Genomic DNA, 21363 nt, shown 5'->3' on the forward strand with positions numbered 1-21363 from the left:
AATACATTATACACCAACACCATACACCATCCATTACACACCATCACCATACATGATCACCATAACCATAGACTATCACCATACATCATACACCATCACCATACACCATCGCCATACACCATCACTATACGCTATACACCATCACCATACACCATCACCATAACCATACAGCATCATCATACACCATTACCAGAACCATACACTATACTATCACCATATACACCATCGCCATACACCATCACCATACATCATCGCTATACACTATACACCATCGCTATACACCATCACCATACATCATCGCCATACACCAAACACCATCACCATACACCATACACTATACACCATCACCATACATCATCGCTATACACTATCCACCATCGCTATACACCATCACCATACATCATTGCTATACACTATACACCATCGCTATACACCATCACCATACACCATACAATCAATCAATCAGTATTTGGAAAGCGTGGCTACTCACCCGTGAGGGTCTCAAGGGGCCATACACCATACACCATCACCATCCACCATCACTATACACCATCAACATACACCATCACCAAACACCATCACCATACACTATACACCGTCACCATACACTATACACCATACAGCATCACCATACACCATCACTGTACACCATAACCATACACCATCACCATACACCATCACCATACACCATACAGCATACAGCATCACCATACACTATACACCATCACTATACACCATAACCATACACCATCACCTGATGTAGGAAGAATAGGAATACATCACATACAAACAAACATAAGTTCCCAAATCCCAGTCCAAGCATTTTAGGCTAGATAGTTGTAAACCAATGTACATAGTGAAAGGCTTAATAAATGACATGTTAAAAAAGACAGACCGTGGGTTCAATAGAAAGGCAGGTCATATTTAGGACAAACAAACACTTATTACTTAGGAAACATATACACATGCTGCATGGTTAAGTTAGATGTGCTGAAACACACAAGAGGCCCAAGCCACATTAGAATGAGAGTTTTTCTTTAAAGCTGCACCAACTGTTGCTTTCAAAATGTTCACTTAGCATGAACATGGAGGAACAGAAGGGTGTCTCCTTCCTTAGCACAGGGGTCCTAAAAACCACAAGTCATTCATATCGTGTTAAGGGGAACTGTGTAAGGGTCAGATAAGTATTTGCAAGGCAGGGTTACCATAAGCAGCACGCAACATATAGGGCCTCATTCTCACCCTGGCGGTAATTACCGCCAGGGCGGAGGTCGGCGGTAGCACCGCCAACAGGCTGGCGGTGCTCTGCCGGGCATTCTGACCGCGGCGGTACAGCCGCGGCCAGAAGCGGACAGCCGGCGGGCTACCGCCGACTTTCCGCTGCCCGTCTGAATCCTCCATGGCGGCGGAGCGCGCTCCGCCGCCATGGGGATTCAGACACCCCCTACCGCCATCCTGTTCATGGCGGCTCTCCTGCCATGAACAGGATGGCGGTAGGGGGTGCCGCGGGGCCCCTGGGGGCCCCAAAAAGTATTTCAGTGTCTGCCCAGCAGACACTGAAATACGCGACGGGTGAAACTGCACCCGTCGCACCTTCCCACTCCGCCGGCTCAATTCTGAGCCGGCATCCTAGTGGGAAGGTTGATTTGCCCTGGGCTGGTGGGCAGACTTTTGGCGGCCGCCCGCCAGCCCAGGGCAAATGTCAGAATCACCGCCGCGGTCTTTCTACCGCGGTGCGGTGTTCTGACGGTGGTACCTTGGCGGACGGCCTCCGCCGTCCGCCAAGGTCAGAATGACCGCCATAATCTCTTGTTGTGCAGAAAGATAGATATGGTGAATGACATCATTGTAACTTACCCACCCATGAGGCCAACAAGTGCAAGTGCTTCTTTCCAGAGGCACCTCATTATCTTATCTGTACTGCTTGTAGTTGCTTACGTCAATGGTGAACTCTTCACCACAGTTTTTTGTGGATTTCACAGTATAAATGCTACTGGTGTTTGAACTAGAACGTTGAACTTCAGTCATGGCCTCTATGTTGAGACTGCCTGTTGTTCCCAGCTGAAAATTAAACCTATATTATTGTGTCAAATTGATCTGTCTTATTTTATTAACAGATTTCCCTCTATCACACCATAACCATACACCATAACCATACACTATACACTACCACCATACACTATACACCATCAGCATACACCATCGCCATAAACCATCATCATACACTATACACCATTACCATACACCATTACTATACACCATTGCTATACACCATCACCATACATCATCACCATACACTATACACCATCACCATACATCATCGCCATATACCATCACCATACACTATAGACCATCACCATACACTATACACCATCGCTATACACCAGCACCATACACTATACACCATCGCTATACACCAGCACTATACACTATACACCATCACAATACACCATCACAATACACTATACACCATCACCATACTGCATCACTATACACCATCACCATACACCATCACATACACCATCACCATACACTGTACACCAGCACCATCGCTATACACTATACACCATCGCTATACACCATCACCATAGACTATACACCATCACCATAACCATACACCATCACCATAACCATACACCATCACAATACACCATCACCATTCACTATACACCATCGCTATACACCATCACCATACATCATCGCCATACACTATACACCATCACCATAACCATACACCATCACCATACACTATACACCATCACCATACATCATCGCCATACAGACGGAGAGGCAGTGTCTCTTCTTCATGTCCTGAGGGTCCCAGCTTTCTCAGACCAGTCTCCCTCGAGCCTTCACAGGGTCTCGCTCAGTCTTTTCACAAACCCTGAGAGGGACGTGGACACGTGGGTCCCCCGGGGTCTCCTCCAGCCCAGAACCTCGAGGATGGATTGTGGGTTCTGTTGCTCTAGATCCGCACAGAGGAGGCTGAGCGGCGGCAGGACTGGCAGGAAGGGCTGGAGTTCCGCTCCCCTGACATCTTGGGCCCAGAGTTTCCTCTGAGAAGCGCCGCCTGCCTCGGAAGGAGTTGGGTCCAACCATCAGGTGCCCCCGACCCCCGTTCCTGGTTTCCAGGGGTGCACATCTCTGGCACTGGCTGGATATTTCCGACAGTGGTGTCTGGGTTTTGGTTAAAAGGCCAAACCTTGCAAAGAGCACAGATGAAAAGACGCCCCTGAACCCTGGAAGTGCTCTAGGGAAGGAGAAGGAGCATTTGTAAAAATCACCCCGGCCTGACTCCGCCCACTCTGGGGTCCCTGCTCGTGCGAACCCTCGAGCCTGCACTGTCCTGAACAGGGGGTGCTGGTAGCAAGAGATGGGGATCGGAAGTGGCCTGTACTGTCCTGAACAGGGGGTGCTGGTAGCAAGAGATGGGGATCGGACGAGGCCTGCACTGTCCTGAACAGGGGGTGCTGGTAGGGGCCGTGGGGATCAGAAGGGGTCCATGGCTACTGCTCCCCAGCTCTGGGGACGGGCACAGCTGTGCTCCGCCTTGTCTGTGGTCTGGGGGGGCTGCAAGTCTTCCTGGAGCCTCTGGAAGTCTGGTGCTGGGGTCCCCTTCACCCTTGCTGAGTACACGCACCCCTCAAGGCCTTGGTGTGAAGTATTGCAATTCTCCGGCTCCCACACAACTTTCATCCGTGGTCCACGGCTGAGAGGCCAGGGATGAGGAGGAGGCCAGGACTGAGGACGGAGGCCACGGCTGAGGATGGAGAGGCCAGGACTGAGGTCGGAGGCCAGGGCTGAGGACGGAGGCCAGGGTTGACGACGGAGGCCACGGCTGAGGATGGAGAGGCCACGGCTGAGGATAGAGAGGCCAGGGCAGAGGATGGAGAGGCCAGGGCTGAGGACGGAGGCCAGGGCTGAGGATGGAGAGGCCAGGGCTGAGGATGGAGAGGCCAGGGATGAGGACGGAGGCCAGGGCTGAGGATGGAGAGGCCACGGCTGAGGATGGAGAGGCCAGGGCAGAGGATGGAGAGGCCAGGGCTGAGGACGGAGGCCAGGGCTGAGGATGGAGAGGCCAGGGCTGAGGATGGAGAGGCCAGGGCTGAGGACGGAGGCCAGGGCTGAGGATGGAGAGGCCAGGGCTGAGGATGGAGCTGAGGATAGAGGCCACGGCTGAGGATGGAGGCCAGGGCTGAGGACAGAGAGGCCAGGGCTGAGGACGGAGGCCAGGGGGCCAGGGCTGAGGATGGAGGCCACGGCTGAGGATGGAGAGGCCAGGGCTGAGGATGGAGGCCACGGCTGAGAATGGAGGCCAGGGCTGAGGACGGAGGCCATGGCTGAGGATGGTGAGGCCAGGGCTGAGGATGGTGAGGCCAGGGCTGAGGATGGAGAGGCCAGGGCTGAGGTCGGAGGCCAGGGTAGAGGATGGAGAGACCAGGGCTGAGGATGGAGAATCCAGGGCTGAGGATGGAGCTGAGGATAGAGGCCACGGCTGAAGATGGAGGCCACGGCTGAGGACGAAGGCCAGGAGGCCAGGGCTGAGGACGGAGGCCAGGGCTGAGGATGGAGAGGCCAGGGCTGAGGTCGAAGGCCAGGGCAGAGGATGGAGAGGCCAGGGCTGAGGATGGAAAGGCCAGGGCTGAGGTCGGAGGCCAGGGCAGAGGATGGAGAGGCCAGGGCTGAGGATGGAGAATCCAGGGCTGAGGATGGAGCTGAGGATAGAGGCCACGGCTGAGGATGGAGGCCACGGCTGAGGACGAAGGCCAGGAGGCCAGGGCTGAGGACGGAGGCCAGGGCTGAGGATGGAGGCCAGGGCTGAGGTCGGAGGCCAGGGCAGAGGATGGAGAGGCCAGGGCTGAGAATGGAGAGGCCAGGGCTGAGGACGGAGGCCAGGGCTGAGGATGGAGCTGAGGATAGAGGCCACAGCTGAGGATGGAGGCCAGGGCTGAGGATGGAGAGTCCACGGCTGAGGATGGAGGCCAGGGCTGAGGATGGAGAGGCCAGGGCTGAGGACGGAGGCCAGGGGGCCAGGGCTGAGGATGGAGGCCACGGCTGAGGATGGAGGCCATGGCTGAGGATGGAGGCCTCGGCTGAGGACGGAGGCCACGGCTGAGGATGGAGAGGCCAGGGCTGAGGATGGAGAGGCCAGGGCTGAGGTCGGAGGCCAGGGCAGAGGACGAAGGCCAGGAGGCCAGGGCTGACGACGGAGGCCAGGGCTGAGGATGGAGGCCAGGGCTGAGGTCGGAGGCCAGGGCAGAGGATGGAGAGGCCAAGGCTGAGAATGGAGAGGCCAGGGCTGAGGATGGAGGCCAGGGCTGAGGATGGAGCTGAGGATAGAGGCCACAGCTGAGGATGGAGGCCAGGGCTGAGGATGGAGAGTCCACGGCTGAGGATGGAGGCCAGGGCTGAGGATGGAGAGGCCAGGGCTGAGGACGGAGGCCAGGGGGCCAGGGCTGAGGATGGAGGCCACGGCTGAGGATGGAGGCCTCGGCTGAGGATGGAGGCCACGGCTGAGGATGGAGAGGCCAGGGCTGAAGATGGAGAGGCCAGGGCTGAGGTCGGAGGCCAGGGCAGAGGATGGAGAGGCCAGGGCTGAGGATGGAGCTGAGGATAGACGCCACGGCTGAGGATGGAGGCCACGGCAGAGGACGAAGGCCAGGAGGCCAGGGCTGAGGACGGAGGCCAGGGCTGAGGATGGAGGCCAGGGCTGAGGTCGGAGGCCAGGGCAGAGGATGGAGAGGCCAGGGCTGAGAATGGAGAGGCTAGGGCTGAGGACGGAGGCCAGGGCTGAGGATGGAGCTGAGGATAGAGGCCACAGCTGAGGATGGAGGCCAGGGCTGAGGATGGAGAGTCCACGGCTGAGGATGGAGGCCAGGGCTGAGGATGGAGAGGCCAGGGCTGAGGACGGAGGCCAGGGGGCCAGGGCTGAGGATGGAGGCCACGGCTGAGGATGGAGGCCATGGCTGAGGATGGAGGCCTCGGCTGAGGACGGAGGCCACGGCTGAGGACGGAGGCCACGGCTGAGGATGGAGAGGCCAGGGCTGAGGATGGAGAGGCCAGGGCTGAGGTCGAAGGCCAGGGCAGAGGATGGAGAGGCCAGGCATGAGGATGGAGCTGAGGAGCGAGGCCAGGGCTGAGGACGAAGGCCAGGGCTGAGGACGAAGGCCAGGAGGCCAGGGCTGAGGATGGAGGCCTCGGCTGAGGACGGAGGCCACGGCTGAGGATGGAGAGACCAGGGCTGAGGACGGAGGCCAGCATCAGTGTCTGCTGCTCGCTCTCGGGTCACTGAAGCTCCCTCTGAGATGAGTGATGGCCTCAGTGAGGTCCGAGGCTCAGCGGGATGGGCACATCACTGGTCCACACGCTGAGCTGCAGCATCCGGGTGACGGGTCAGGAAAAAGGGGGACAAGAGGTGATGAGGGCGGAACTAGCAGGCGCCCTCCCAGTGCTCCCGGGGCCAGTCTGCTTGGAAGCTCCACAGACCGGAAGTGGAGCTCATTAGTGAGGACCAAGGCGAGGAGCTCGTGGAACTCTTCATAGCTGAGGCTGCACCTGATGCACAACAGCAACCACTGGACACACGCAGGGCTCACTTCTTACCCTGCGCACCACAAACGAACCACACGTAGCTCACCGATGCACCAATGCACTGGACGCACGCAGCTCACTGATGCACCAATGCACTGGACGCACAATGAACCACACGCAGCTCACTGATGCACCAATGCACTGGACGCACAATGAACCACACGCAGCTCACTGATGCACCAATGCACTGGACACACAATGAACCACACACAGCTCACTGATGCACCAATGCACTGGACACACGCAGCTCACTGATGCACCAATGTATTGGACGCACAATGAACCACACGCAGCTCACTGATGCACCAATGCACTGGACACACAATGAACCACACGCAGCTCACTGATGCACCAATGCACTGGACACACGCAGCTCACTGATGCACCAATGCACTGGACACACAATGAACCACACACAGCTCACTGATGCACCAATGCACTGGACACACAATGAACCACACGCAGCTCACCGATGCACCAATGCACTGGACGCACAATGAACCACACGCAGCTCACCGAGGCACCAATGCACTGGACGCACAATGAACCACACGCAGCTCACTGATGCACCAATGCACTGAACACACAATGAACCACACACAGCTCACTGATGTACCAATGCACTGGACACACGCAGCTCACTGATGCACCAATGCACTGGACACACAATGAACCACACACAGCTCACTGATGCACCAATGCACTGGACACACGCAGGGCTCACTTCATACCCTGCGCACCACAAATGAACCACACGCAGCTCACAGATGCACCAATGCACTGGACGCACAAGGAACCACACGCAGCTCACTGATGCACCAATGCACTGGACACACAATGAACCACACACAGCTCACCGATGGCTACGTTGGAAGGTCTTAGACACTCAGCCTAGGCTGACCCATGTCATCACATCTCCATCAAGCTGACCGCCTCTTCTACAGCAAGAATGGGGCCCTACACAAAGGACTGACGTTTGTACACAGAGCACTCAGTGGCACTGCCCGCCACACTCAGTACCTCTCCCGAGACGTACCATTCTGGAACCTATCATCAAAAAGCCATACTCGCCATTCTGTGCCTTCTAGGCGCTTTACACTCCTAACATCCGTGTGTAGCTGTTGCACTGAAATATCGGATCTGATTCACAAAGGTAACTTACTCTTTTGAGCAAGTTTACTCCTTTTCAGCACGTATAAACTGCACTTTTGTACTGTCTGTGCTCGACCAATGGGAAACCTGCCAGCTTGCAGTCAAATGCAACGCAGCACAAGCAGCCGCGTTGTGCTACATTTCTTCACAAAACCACGTGATCAGCCTTGCGTGGTTTTGTGAATTCTATAGAGGGGTTTGCGCTGCCCCGTGTCCCTCTGCACGATGCAAGGACAATGCCAAGGCTTAGTAAATCTAGACCTGAGTGACCCCTAACTCCAACAAACCTTCCCATCAACCATTAGCAAACAAACACAACCACAACACAAACACCACACAACAGCAAACCAAATCAGCACATCAATCACCCCCACCCAAATAACCTCCAAACACAATCTCACTTCCAGAAGGACACCCGTGTGATCACAAGGTTCCCTAACTGTACCGTAATTGTAGTTTCGCACCACAGTCCCCCACACTCTACACAAATCACCAGACAACGCAGAAGTTACACCACCATGATCCACCACAAAATGACCGCACACACACGCACTCACATATACACACTCACACACATACACACATACACCCATACACACACACATATACACATACCCACACACGAACGCACACGCACATACACCTATACACCCATACATACCCACACATATACACATACACACACCCACACACGCACGCACACTCACACACATACACTCACACATACACTCACACACACACACACATATACACATACCCACACACGCACACACACACCTCCAAGTCCTCATTTCTCTAACCAAGGAACCTCCCTTCCACCGCCACCAGAAGCCACAAGCACAATACACCCCAGACCAGCCACATCAAAATATCCCCTCTCCCCCCAGCTCCACCATCACTGCAGGACACGAGGATGGAAGAAACATGACAACTAAAATGCAGACTCTTCAAGGCGAGATCCAAGTTCAAACATCCCTTTAACATCCTTAATCTACTCTCAGAAACAAACCGGACGGACCTTTCTTACAGGACCCCGGCTCTGCCAGACTCTGCAGCCACGTGCCACAAACCCATCCCTCCCGATCTTCACATCATTGCCAAAAATCATACTGGCAATTTTAAAGGAGGTCTACCGGTCATCCACAAAACACCCTGCGCATAGAAATGATTGAATATCTCCCCATGGAGGGCTGCGAATCCTTGATGGTCAGATGTCACCCCACTCCACCCGGTGCCTGTCCCTCCCTCTTAGCAGCAACGCCGACTTTAGAGATCCCTACTTGATACAGTGGCCCTCATCCCCCGGGACCACCCACACCTATACATTCTAGCAAGGGGGGCAGGCATCCCGCATTGGCCGGGACAGTCCCAGCTTTGCACCTGCTGTCCCGGCGGATGCTCATGTCCGGGTTTATGGGGGGGGGGGGTTCTACTGAAAACGGGGGGAGGGGACTTTTTATATTTTCCGAAGGAGGGGCAGTTATCAGCTGTTATAAGAAAGGAATTTCATCAACAGGAGTGATGCTGGCTTTAAAAACTGCACTTTATTTATGTTCTTTTTGCCTCTTGTGTCATTGCACGCTGGTGAGTGGCTTCACTCTGTGCGCTCGGTTGAAGTAACATTGTTACCCTTCTTCTAATTTTGTGAAATGTCCTGGTTTTTGGCTTTAAAATTCTGGTCACCCTAATTCTAGGAGACCTCAAAATATGGTTTAACAAGAAAAACTAACCACAGCCACAGCTACCACAATCAACCTTGAAGCCTTAATTATTTGTGTCCCACCTCACTGTGAAGGAGAGATGCTAGATGTCATATCTGCACCTTCAGGACAAGCCACAGTCACACACAACTCCACCGTAAGCTCAAGAGACACAGCATCCTCATCTTCAAGGTCTACACACCTTTCAATAGCAACGCTTGTAAGGCAGCCAAAACAAACAACAAGAAAGACCCCTGCAGACAATGGAGAAAACTAGAGATCCTAAGAGGACACTGCGCTCCAGGCTTGCACCAGTTATCACCACACCACTGTACCTTAAGAAATCCGAGGAGGCCCTGCTCTCTCAGCGCCAGCCGCAGGCTCTGGAACTCACCACCAGCCAGCATTAGAAACGCCCAAGACATGTACACTTCTGAAGACAGATAGAAACGTGGCAACTCCCTAGATAACTGCACCATCTGCTTCCCGGCAGCATACCCCAAAACAGTTGCACCCTCAAGCCCAGTCCTCCACTTACAACCCACAAAGCGCAAAGAACTCAACCAGCAAACTGCTTTTGAGATTCAGATAGGGTGAGAAGGGCTGACCTATGCCTCGCTGTGGTATCATACAGTTACCTCTTTCCATATATAAACGTTATGGCCCACACTAATATAAAACCATGATAAGCAGTGGTCCACAATAAATTATAACTTATACCTCTTACATTCACAAACATGCATCTGCTACAAGGGTTGTCCATCACCAGCACTGTATGATAAAGCCTTATTGGAAATGGCCGTCTCTGCAAGGTTATCCCCAAACTTTTTGCCTTTGTCCTGCTATTTTTCTGACCCACTTTTTGTTGGCTTTAGGTCTCTGGGCGCTTTACCACTGCTAAACAGTGCCAAAGTGCACGTGCCCTCGCCCCTAAAACTTGGTATTATTGGCTTACACCTGGTTGGCTTATTTAATTTACCTGTAGGTCCCTTGTACAGTGGTAAGCCATATACCCCGGGCCTGTAAATTAAATGCTACTAGTGGGCCTGCAGTGCTGAATGCACCACCCACAGAAGTAGCCTTTCAAACCTGTCTCAGGCCTGCCACTGCATGGCCTGCGTACTCAGTTTACTTCCACATTGACTTGGCAAGTCAAACTACTTGCCAAGGTCTGAACTCCCTTTTTACTACACCTAAGTCACCCCTAAAGTAGGCCCTAGATAGCCCGATGGGCAGGGTGCTGTTGTCGTTGGTCCAATTTAGTTTCTTGTCTGGGCACAGTATTTGCCTTAGCGTAGGCTTGCGGCCTGTACCCCTTTACCCAGATAATATGCTCTGTTTTTAAATATTCAATTTTATTCATTTAACCACAGCTTGTTTTAGCAGTAATGTTTTTATTTTCATAATCAATCGCTTTTCTGCGAGATCGTCACTATCAGTGCTTTGCATGACATATTTTTCATTGTATTCTTTTACCCCGGTTTAGCAGGAACAGAATGCAAGGCACACAGGATAATATTTTGAATTGCTGCCACAAGATTGTGTAAACAGTCCAGCGGTTAGGTACATACCAGCATCAGGCTTCTGTGCAAGGACAAAACATGTCCCCTATATAAATATCTTGTGGGACAAAGAGCGGGTTCAAGCCAGGATTTTACATCCATACTTCATGCCGGTTTGAGGCTGACTTCAGCCTTTGTGTCTCTATGGATCCTGATCTGGAGGCTGGAGGCCTGCCCAGGTACCAAGGTGATGGGGGTGGGATGTACATCTCAGACACTCCACGGACAGATTTTGGCTTAAATCGCCAGGCTCTCACTAGGGACTAGAGATTAGTTTCTAAGTAGGAATTATATATTCATGCTATTGCATTATGTTGGGGTTGTTTATATTTACACGTCTGATTTTCACAATCCTGATTTTGTTATTCCTCATTATCCTAATCATTGTGGCTCATGCATTTTATGGTAGTTTGCATCGTCAGTAAATGTATTGAAAACTATCCTGCCTCTCCTTCTTGAGTACGTGTGTGGAAGAGACTTGTATGTGGATAGGAAAAGGTAAGGCTTGTTCATCACAATTTCTCATAGGGTGTTTTTCAGAGTTCCATGCGGTAAGCTGCCACAAATCATGTTTATTGTTTGGGTTCAAGTGAGATGCTCCTAGAGAGCGGGGATGGTTGGGCTGACTGTTGCCCAACCCTCCTGGCTTATGACATTGTGTAATTAAAAGGTAGAACATGTACTTTAACGTTTTGCATGTCCTAGTAGTATCAAACATCCTATTTCCTTTTTAACTGCTGTGAGGGTTTTAACTGCTGTGAGGGTTTGCTCCTCTCATAGGTTAGCATTGAGAATTGCATTATATATGTCTAAGTGGTCATTTCTTATCTGTGAGGAGTAGTATGGCCATGTTTGGTATGTTGGGAATGGGAGTGAGAAATCCTGCTTACTGGTGTGGGTGGATTTTACAGTACTATTTTAGAAATGCCACTTTTAGAAAGTGGGCATTTCTCTGTGCTTTTAACTCTAGTGCTTTTTCAGCCTGAATCCAATCCACATCTGGAGAAAGTGACAGTTCCAGTTGCTGCATAGTCTCCAGACAACCATCGCACAGATAGGGAGAATGAGGGTCGTTCACACATTACATGCAAATAGACTGTGTCTTGCCCTCACACAATGGACTGTTTACCCCCTATTGATGTCTGGAGACAGGGCTGGGTTGAAAGTGTTCTGCTTCACTTGAAAGGGATCCTTTGAGCCCCTCCCCCCAACAAAGACATGTTTTAGTATGAGGACATGGGCGCTGAGACCCCATGATTGGCAAGCACTTTTGCACCTGGGACTGAACCTCTGGCTGAAGGACTGCTGAGCTGCACCAAGGACTCATCTGGACTGCTCTTCTATTGTTGCCTTGCTGCCTGCTACTGGCTGGGTGGCACAGAGGACTCACTGGATTGCATCGAAACAACATTATATTATGAGCATTCACCTAATTATTCTTGTGTCACATCCTAAAGGATAACTAGGGGAGTATCCCTGTGGGCCATGGCTCTTAGGGGGACCCTTGGTAACTTGCATGTTCTACTGATAGAGTTCTTACCCTGATGAGTCGTTATATGCCGCTATGGATATCTGCAATGTCAGGATATCAAGTGCTACCTTTCAGCAGTTGCATATTATGATTATGATGTTCTTGGTCCATGATCTACATTGACAATATAAGACCTATATTTTTATATAATCCTGTGTGGAGTCTCTTTTTGTGGTGTATTTATTGTGTGGCTGGTGTATGTGCGTTCCACAGATGCTTTACACATGACCTCTTGGGATAAATGTGACTGCTCTGTGCCAAGCTACCTTGGGGATCGCACAGGTTATCTTTGGTGTGTAACTTGCTCACCCTGGCTACAGTGGTGGGGGGTTCTGCCTGGCAGAGGTGCCCACCCTTAGCCAACCAGAAACCCCATTTCTAGCAGCATCATCAAATGAATGGGCATGAAACAACTGAAGAGATCTGTCACACATTGCTGGACAATTTGGAAGACTCTAATGTAGCCACTTCGGGTCCCAAATACCTATATAATCTGACTGCTTCTTTACATCTCACTTAGACACTCAGATATGGGATGAGAGTGAAAATGCCCATCCCAACAGATCTCTCCTCTTGTCTCTTCCTCCAACGATGCCCGCTCAGGACCACAACTGTACACAAAATCTTAGATTGTACAATCCAGTGGAGCAACCAGATAAGCAGACTATGCCACACGACACATCATAAAGGACCTGACAAACTGCACATCTATGGCTCACACTACATCACGAAACACACAGCTGTGTGCTGCGTCCCATAACGTGATAACCACACCTTGGTGGTCATGATGCACAATATGGAAATAACATGGAAACACTTCCCACATAGGATCTAAGTAACGACAACACCCTTCGAACCACACCCCCCACACGTGTAGCGTGCTACTCATGTAAGCAAGCGCTTCAGCACCCCAGATAGGGGTAGTATGCGCTATATAAATGCTGCAATATAATAAAATACAATACAACACACTTACCTCAACCCACTCAGACGAGCCAATGAGGTTATATTCTTCTGCGCCCCAACTACAGAACAGTATGGATCGACGAGGCCTCCAACCTGGGGAGAGGCAGAGATACGGTTAGGAGGAAGAGAGGTGAGAAGATAGAGGGAGTGAGAGTGAGTGAGGGGAGAGATGAGAGGATGGAGGGAGAAAGGTTGAGAGAAAGAGTGAAGAAAAGACAATAAGTTAGATGGAGAAGAGGAGAGAGAGTAGGGAAGAGAAACAGAGGGAGTGAGACAGTGAGACATGGAGGGGGAGACAGGATGAGGGAGAAATAGTGAGAGACAGAGAGTGAGGAGAGAGACTGGAAGATAGAAGGAAAAGATCAGACAAGAAGAGACAGGGAGGGAGATAATGAGAGAGTGAGAAGATGGGAGTGAGACAAAGTTTTGAGAGGAGGGGAGCTGTTTTTGTTATAAAAGTGTCCAATATTGAGGAATTGCACATAAAAAGATGGAATGGAATGGATCCAGAAGAAGTGTCAGTGTTTAAAGTTAATTCAGGTTTTTAAGCCACCACTGAGTCACTTCCTCAGTTGACGGCTACTGTCTGTTGATTCAATGTCTCGCGAGTGGGACCGAGGGAAATTGTCAGAAATTACGGGAAAAAACAAACCTTGGTGCATTTAAGCCCACTGACAGGTAATTAATTGGGTCCTCACCAGACAAGGACCACCCAAATGCAAGTCAGTCGTATCCCCACTCCAGTAGGTACAGTCCCTCTCAACGGTCCTGGTCAGGTTCACTTTAGATGGGAGCTCAAACAATATCAGTTTCCACCGGTTTGGGTCTCATACAGGAGGAACAGCTTGAATCCAAGAGCACAGTGAGCACTGAACCCATGTCTGGGTTAGGGGTGGGCGGTGAGCGCAAGGAGTTTGTCCCACTGCATGCGCTACCCTGCTGAGTTTTTTCCTTGTTCGGGCTCGCCAACATTAAGTTGGTGAGCACGAGCGAGGAAAATCTTACTCCAGACCACCTCCCAGCATCTCGCTCAATGCGGGTGGTCGTAGATGGTCACTACCGCCCACATTGACAAATCTGTTTGCGGTGAGCGAGCTGCCGCTTGAGTAGAAAATCTACTTGAGCGGGAGAAAAGAAGCAGTGCTCTCCTATGCTGTCCGTGGTGCCATTTGCGCTGGTTTTTCAGCACAGTACAAACAGCCGGCACTAAAAATCAGCTCAAACGGCATGACCTAACGCACTTCACCGCTTGCAGAACTCAACGTATCGCAGCAGAGTTTTTTGGCCACTTCGAGGAGTAACGCGTAGCAGAACTCTGTGAACTGCGCCCAGGCCTAGTCTGGGCCTTCCCATCACACGTAGGGCACCTCACTTAGAAAAGCAGCTTAAAGGCAGTATAGAGATGGAGGGGCTGGGAGCAGAGTGGTGCTGCAAAGCTTTACTTCCTAGAAGATGTTTTGAGTTGGCATAGGTGTAGGCAAGTACCATCTTGCCTGGCATGTTACCCCCATTTTTACCTGTATGTCAGGGTGTTTTTGCCTGTCTCACTGGGATGCTGCTAGTCAGGGCCCCAGTGCTCATAGTTTATGGCCTAATGTATGTGGTGTCAGTAGTGCTTGACTGTGTCACTGAGGCTCTGCCAATCAGAACCTCAGTGGTTATGCTCTCCCTGCTTTTAAATTTGTCACTAACAGGCTAGTGACTAATTTTACCAATTCACATTGGCATACTGGTACACCCATATAATTCCCTAGTATATGGTACTGAGGTACCCAGGGTATTGGGGTTCCAGGAGATCCCTATGGGCTGCAGCCTTTCTTTTGCCACCCATAGGGAGCTCTGACAATTCTTACACAGGCCTGCCACTGCAGCCTGAGTGAAATAACGTTCACGTTATTTCACAGCCATTTTCACTGCACATAAGTAACTTATAAGTCACCTATATGTCTAACCTTCACTTGCTGAAGGTTAGGTGTAAAGGTACTAAGTATGAGGGCACCCTTGCACTAACAAAGGTGACCCCACATAGTTCAGGGCCAATTCCTGGAACTTTGTGGGTGTGTGCAATACATATAGGTCAATACCTATAAGTAGCTTCACAATTTTAACGCCGAATATGGACATGTAAGGTGTCTAAGATCATGGAAATGTCCCCCCGTTCCAAATCTGGTATTGGGAGCCAATTCCATGGATCCTGGGGGCTCCACCATGGACCCCCCGTACTGCCAAACCAGCTCTCTGAGGCTTGCACTGCAGCTACAGCTGCTGCCACCTCACAGACAGGGTTCTGCCCTCCTGAGGTCTGAGCAGCTCATAGGAAATAGGTGTTACAGGCTGGGAGGGGTAGCCTCCCCCAGACTCTGGAAATGCTTTGAAGGGCACGGATGGTGCCGTCCTTGCACAAACCAGTCTACAAACCCGTCTACACCAGTTCAAGGATCCCCCAGTCCCTGCTCTGGCACGAAACTGGACAAAGGAAAGGGGAGTGACCACTCCCCTGTCCATCACCACCCCAGGGGTGGTAACCAGAGCTCCTCCAGTGTGTCCCAGACTTCAGCCATCTTGCTTTGCAAGGTGTGGGGACACTCCGGAGGGCTCTGCTTGCAAGTTTCCAACAGGAATTCTCTGCGACTACTACTTCATCCTCTGAACTCGGATTGACCGCAGACTGCTCCAGGAACTGCTGTAACAGCAGCAAAGTATCCACAAGGGATACTTTTCTTCTGCAACTTCAGCTCCAGCCAGCAACTGCAACAGTTTCCATGCTGTGCACGCTCTAAAGACTCCCTGTCTTCACCCTGCACCAGAAGGCCCGAAGAAATCTCCTGTGGGGTGACGGAGTCACTCTCCTGCTCACGCAGGCACCTTCCAAGTCGACTACCAGTTCTCTTGGACTCCTCTCACAGCAACAAGCGTGCTCCTTGGAACACAGAGGGTGGACGACCCCATAGACACAGACTGTCCTGAGGTCCTGTTGACGCAATTTGTAGTAGGTAAGACCTTGCCTTCCCTGAGAGCGACAGTACCCCTGTGCACTGCGTCTTCTTCACCGCCTGAGGCGTCTGTGCACTATTTGCAAAATTCCTTCATGCACAGCCTGGCCCAGGTCCCCAGCACTCTATCCTGTGACGCTCAACTCGCTGAGTTATCCTCCGGCGGCGTGGGACCCTTCTTTGCAGTGCTGCACCAACTTTGTTTTTCACCTCCTTTCTCCCTGTGTCCTGGGACTCCCGTGGGTGTCCTGAGGGCTCTCTGAAGTGCTGAGAGCCCCCTCTTCCTCCTCACACAGAGTTGAGGCCCCCAGGTCCCTCCTGGGTCCAGCCAGCGCTATTTTGACGCAAAAAGCAACTTTGTCATAACCAAAGCTTGTAGGCGACTTCCAACACAAAATAACGTCTGCAACGATCTTCAAGTCGTGGGACATCCATTGCATCATGCAGGAACCCGCTGGCATCTTCCTTGGGTGCATTTCTGCAGTCTTCGTCCAACCTGGGACTCTTCTTTTGCACCCTCTCCTGGGTTGGCAGGGGCTCCTGTCCTTTCTCGAACTTCTTTCGACTTCTGGACTTGGTCCCCTTCTTTTGCAGGTCTTCAGGTCCAGGAATCTAGCAGTTGTTGTTTGCAGACTTGGTTGGTTACTGCAATAGTCCATATCACAAGGTGTAGTGTCTCCTAAGGAAACTTGCAGTACTTTACTCCTGCTTTTCTGGGGTGTGGTAATTTACTAACCTTTACTGTATTCTTACTCTCCCAGCGATTCTGCCCACACTACACTTGTCTAGGGGGGAATTTGTGATACGCATTCCACTTTCTTAGTATATGGTTTGTGTTGCCTCTAGACCTATTTTCTCCCATTGCATTCTATAGCATTTCCTATGGTTTGCACTATCCTCTGTCTAATTACTTGCCTTATTTTGGTGTCTAGTGTATATATTGTGTACAATACTTACCTCCAGAAGGAGTATTGCCTCTAAGATATTTTAGGCACTGTGTCACCCAAATAAAACACCTTTATTTTTGGTAACACTATTGTCTTTGCTTGTGTATAAGTACTGTGTAACTATAAGTGATATTGCATGAGCTTTGCACGTCTCCTAGTTCAGCCTAAGCTGCTCTGCTATAGCTCCCTCTATCTGCCTAAGCTGCTAGAACACTACTACATTTCACTAATAAGGGATAACTGGACCTGGTGTAAGTAACCAAGGTACCCACTACAAACCAGGCCAGTCTCCTACAATAGGTAGGGTATATCAGCCTTTAGTGCCGAAGATGACAACCTTACTTATCCAGAAGCCGAATCCCATGATTAAACATTTGTTTCATATAGTGCTTCACAGTGCACTTCTGCCTTTTCTAAGCACAGTAAATTACAGAAGCTGCTATCACCCAAATTTAAGGTCCTCAAATTACTGGTCTGTGGAAGGATGGAAAGCTAAAGCATCCTTGCTGGGATTAAAACCTGTGCCCTGCCCATCACCACGTTGTTCATGAGGCAAAGGTTCCACTCACAGACTTATCTTCCCACCCCCTGGCGCACCTCTGTCCCTCCGGGACCTCAACCTGTTACATGGCTGCTCTTGAGGTTCAGAAGTAAGAATAGGAGTTACAGACGACCAAAGAGAGAGGACCTGGGATACGACAGGTGAGAGAAGAGAAGAAATGTGATTGTGCAAACAAGGAGCAAGACTGATAGAAGAAAAGAAATGTGTGACTGCTAAGAAATTGAAAGACGGAGCCGGATACTGTAAAACAACCAGAACTTGGTGCCTGCAGCTCCCCAGTACTTCAACCCTCCCGCTCTCATGGTTCTAGGGTCTTGCTGGGATTTGCATCTGGTGCTGACATGATTGCATGAATGAGCATGTTTGAACTGGTATGTCACAAGCAGGACCTGACTGAGGCAGAGAAGGCGCAGCCCTGCATGCTTGCGTGCCCTCACAGGGAACAATTCTACCGCCAGATAGCAGTGTGCATCATGCTGACCTCTGCCCGATTGATAAAGCCACCAGTAAACCCTCCATGTCTCACAGGAGGCCTGCATCCGTCCATGAACAAGAGGAGGGCAGCAACTCATGAAGAGTGAGGCAATTCTTTGCGGAATCAAATGTTGAATACTTGTCCTTCGAACCTCTGGCAACATTGGTGATTCATCCAGTACACATCTTAAGCAGCTTTTAATCTCATCTGGCAGGTGAGTTGGAAACAGGATGCTTATAAGAGGAGTCAGGGCTGCACCATTAACCACTTACATATTCACAAGATGCCTTAATAGCCACCTACAATTCCACAAGCTGCCTTCTTAACCACCTACTAATCCCCAACACACAGTCTTAACCACCTACAAATCCACAGGATGCCTTCTTAACCACCTACAAATCTGCAAGATGCCTTCTTAACCACCTACAAATCCCCAAGACACACTCCTTCTTAAACACCTACTAATCCCCAAGACACTGGCTTAACCACCTACAAATCCACAGGATACCTTCTTAACCACCTACAAATCTGCAACACTCCTTCTTAAACACCTACTAATCCCCAAGACACGGTCTTAACCACCCACAAATCTGCAAACCACCTTCTTAACTGCCTACATATCCACAAGCCTTCATAACACCTACTAATCCCCAAGACACCATCTTAACCACCTACAGTCCCCAAGATGCCTTCTTAACCACCTACAAATCAGCAATACGCCTTCCTAACCACCTACAAATCTGCAACACTCATTTCTAACCACCTACAAATCTGCAACACTCCTTCATAACCACCTAATCACCCAAGACACCATCTTAACCACCTACAAATTCCCAAGATGCCTTCTTAACCACCTACTAATCCCCAAGACGCCTTCTTAACCACCTACAAATCAGCAAGACACCTTCTTAACCAGCTACAAATCTGCAACACCCCTTCTTAACCACCTACAAATCAGCAACATTCCTTATTAACCACCTACTAATCTGCAACACTCCTTCTTAACCACATACAAATCCACAACACTCATTCACCTACAAATCTGTAACACTCCTTCTTAACCACTTACAAATCTGCAACACTCCTTAACCACCTATGAATCTGCAAGATGCCTCCTTAACCACCCACAAATCCCCAAGATGCCTTCTTAACCACCTACAAATCCCCAAGATGCCTTCTTAACCACCTACTAATCCCCAAGACACTGTCTTAACCACCTACAAATCCACCAGATGCCTTCTTAACCACCTACAAATCGCCAAGACACCTTCTTAACCACCTACAGATCTGCAACCCTCCGTTTTAACCAGCTACAAATCTGCACTACTCCTTCTTAACCACCTACAATTCCCCAATACACTGTGTTAACCACCTACAAATCAGCAACACTCCTTCTTAACCACCTACAAATCCACGAGATGCCTTCTTAACCACCTACAAATCCCCAAGACACCTTCTTAACCACCTACAAATCTGCGAGAAGCCTTCCTATCCACCTACAAATGTGCAAGACACCTTCTAAACCACCTACACATCCTCCAGATTCCTTCTTAACCACCTACAAATCCCCAAGACTCTTTTTAAATCACCTACAAACCCCCAAGATGCCTTCTTAACCACCTACAAATCTGCAACACATCTTCTTAACCACCTAAAAACCCACAGGATGCCTTCTTCAAGTGGTCTTGACAATCACCAGGATTCTAAGAGGGAGAAAGCATTGTACAAAGAAGAAGCTACATGAAACAACGCTGCTTAGCTACAACTTAGGATGACCAAACATGCTGATATAAGAACCCCCTCCAGCAGCTTTCTATTATAAGATGTATTCTGCATGTACAGCAAACATTAAAATGTGTTTTTATATGTCTAATAATATGAGAGAGGTGGCTTGTTGTCACTTAAGGGATTAAATCAGAAGCAGCAATAAAATAATGATAGTCAAACAGGGCTCACACTGACTTATTTGGGCTGTGTTGGAATGGTACATGTGACAGTGGGGGAACTAAACTGAAGTATGAAGAAGTCCAGGTCCACAAAGCAAGCCCTGGGAACGATGCTTTAACTGTGGGCAACAGAGCCACAGAAGGAGACCGCCCTAAGGTGACCTCAGCTCCGAAGATGTCCAACCTGCTTTCCACATGGAGGATGAGTGCAAGAGTCCCCCTGTGGAAGCAAGGATGTAGTCCCTGGATTTCTGGGTGGTGGATGCTTCGGTTCTACCAGTGGTGCTGCCTAAAACCAGACAGTGTCTACACAACATGTGGATGGTGTGAGTGTTAATGTGCTCAGGTGTTCTGGAGCCACTGTGAGGAGGGGTGCCATGAAATACCTTAAGGGAGGTACATCCAGTGCCGGAGGAGAGATCAGCCAAGTTTCTTGTTCACCATTGCTGAAGTGCAGTCACCACTGCCCTCATCAGGTGTGGTCATTAACAAAACCTGTTATTCCCCCTACACAGGAAATAACCATTACCAGGGGCCCATACAATTTAATAGGAGGAAATAACAAGGGTTATGTGGTTTGGAGAATAATACACAGAAATCGGACTTACTGTACCAATTTTCACATGTTTTTGCACGGTATTCCCCCCGATGACATCTACCTGTTGAAGCAGGTGAAATCTCCTGGTCGAATGCCACTTACCAGCGGCACGTCTGCTGGTAACGCATAATTCCAGTGAGCCTGGTAACTCCCATTACTGAGCCCATCGGAATTAATGGGCTACTGGTTATGAGGCCAAAGTGAAGAGGTTCAATGTAGGTGATAATTCACCTCCAGATTGACTGTCTGCTGAGGAATGATATCTCTAGCTGGGGATGGTGAGGGTTGTTCTTGCTTACTGTCTTACAGTGCCTGGGAGGGACTCACGTGGAGGAGACCC

The 21363-nt window shown here is 50.3% G+C and overlaps 1 protein-coding gene across 2 annotated transcripts in view; it reads right to left on the reverse strand.

The window, feature by feature from the left end:
• The window catches only part of LOC138260535 (glutamate carboxypeptidase 2-like), a 350295-nt gene that overhangs the window by 87743 nt on the left and 241189 nt on the right, over nt 1-21363 (reverse strand). For both annotated transcript variants that reach the window (XM_069209149.1, XM_069209150.1), the window contains exon 10: nt 13513-13595. In XM_069209149.1, the coding sequence (XP_069065250.1) occupies nt 13513-13595 (83 nt within the window). The remainder of the gene's footprint in view (nt 1-13512; nt 13596-21363) is intronic.

The sequence above is a fragment of the Pleurodeles waltl genome, chromosome 9 (genome assembly GCF_031143425.1).
Source record: "Pleurodeles waltl isolate 20211129_DDA chromosome 9, aPleWal1.hap1.20221129, whole genome shotgun sequence".
In the NCBI taxonomy this organism is placed as follows: Eukaryota; Metazoa; Chordata; class Amphibia; order Caudata; family Salamandridae; genus Pleurodeles; species Pleurodeles waltl.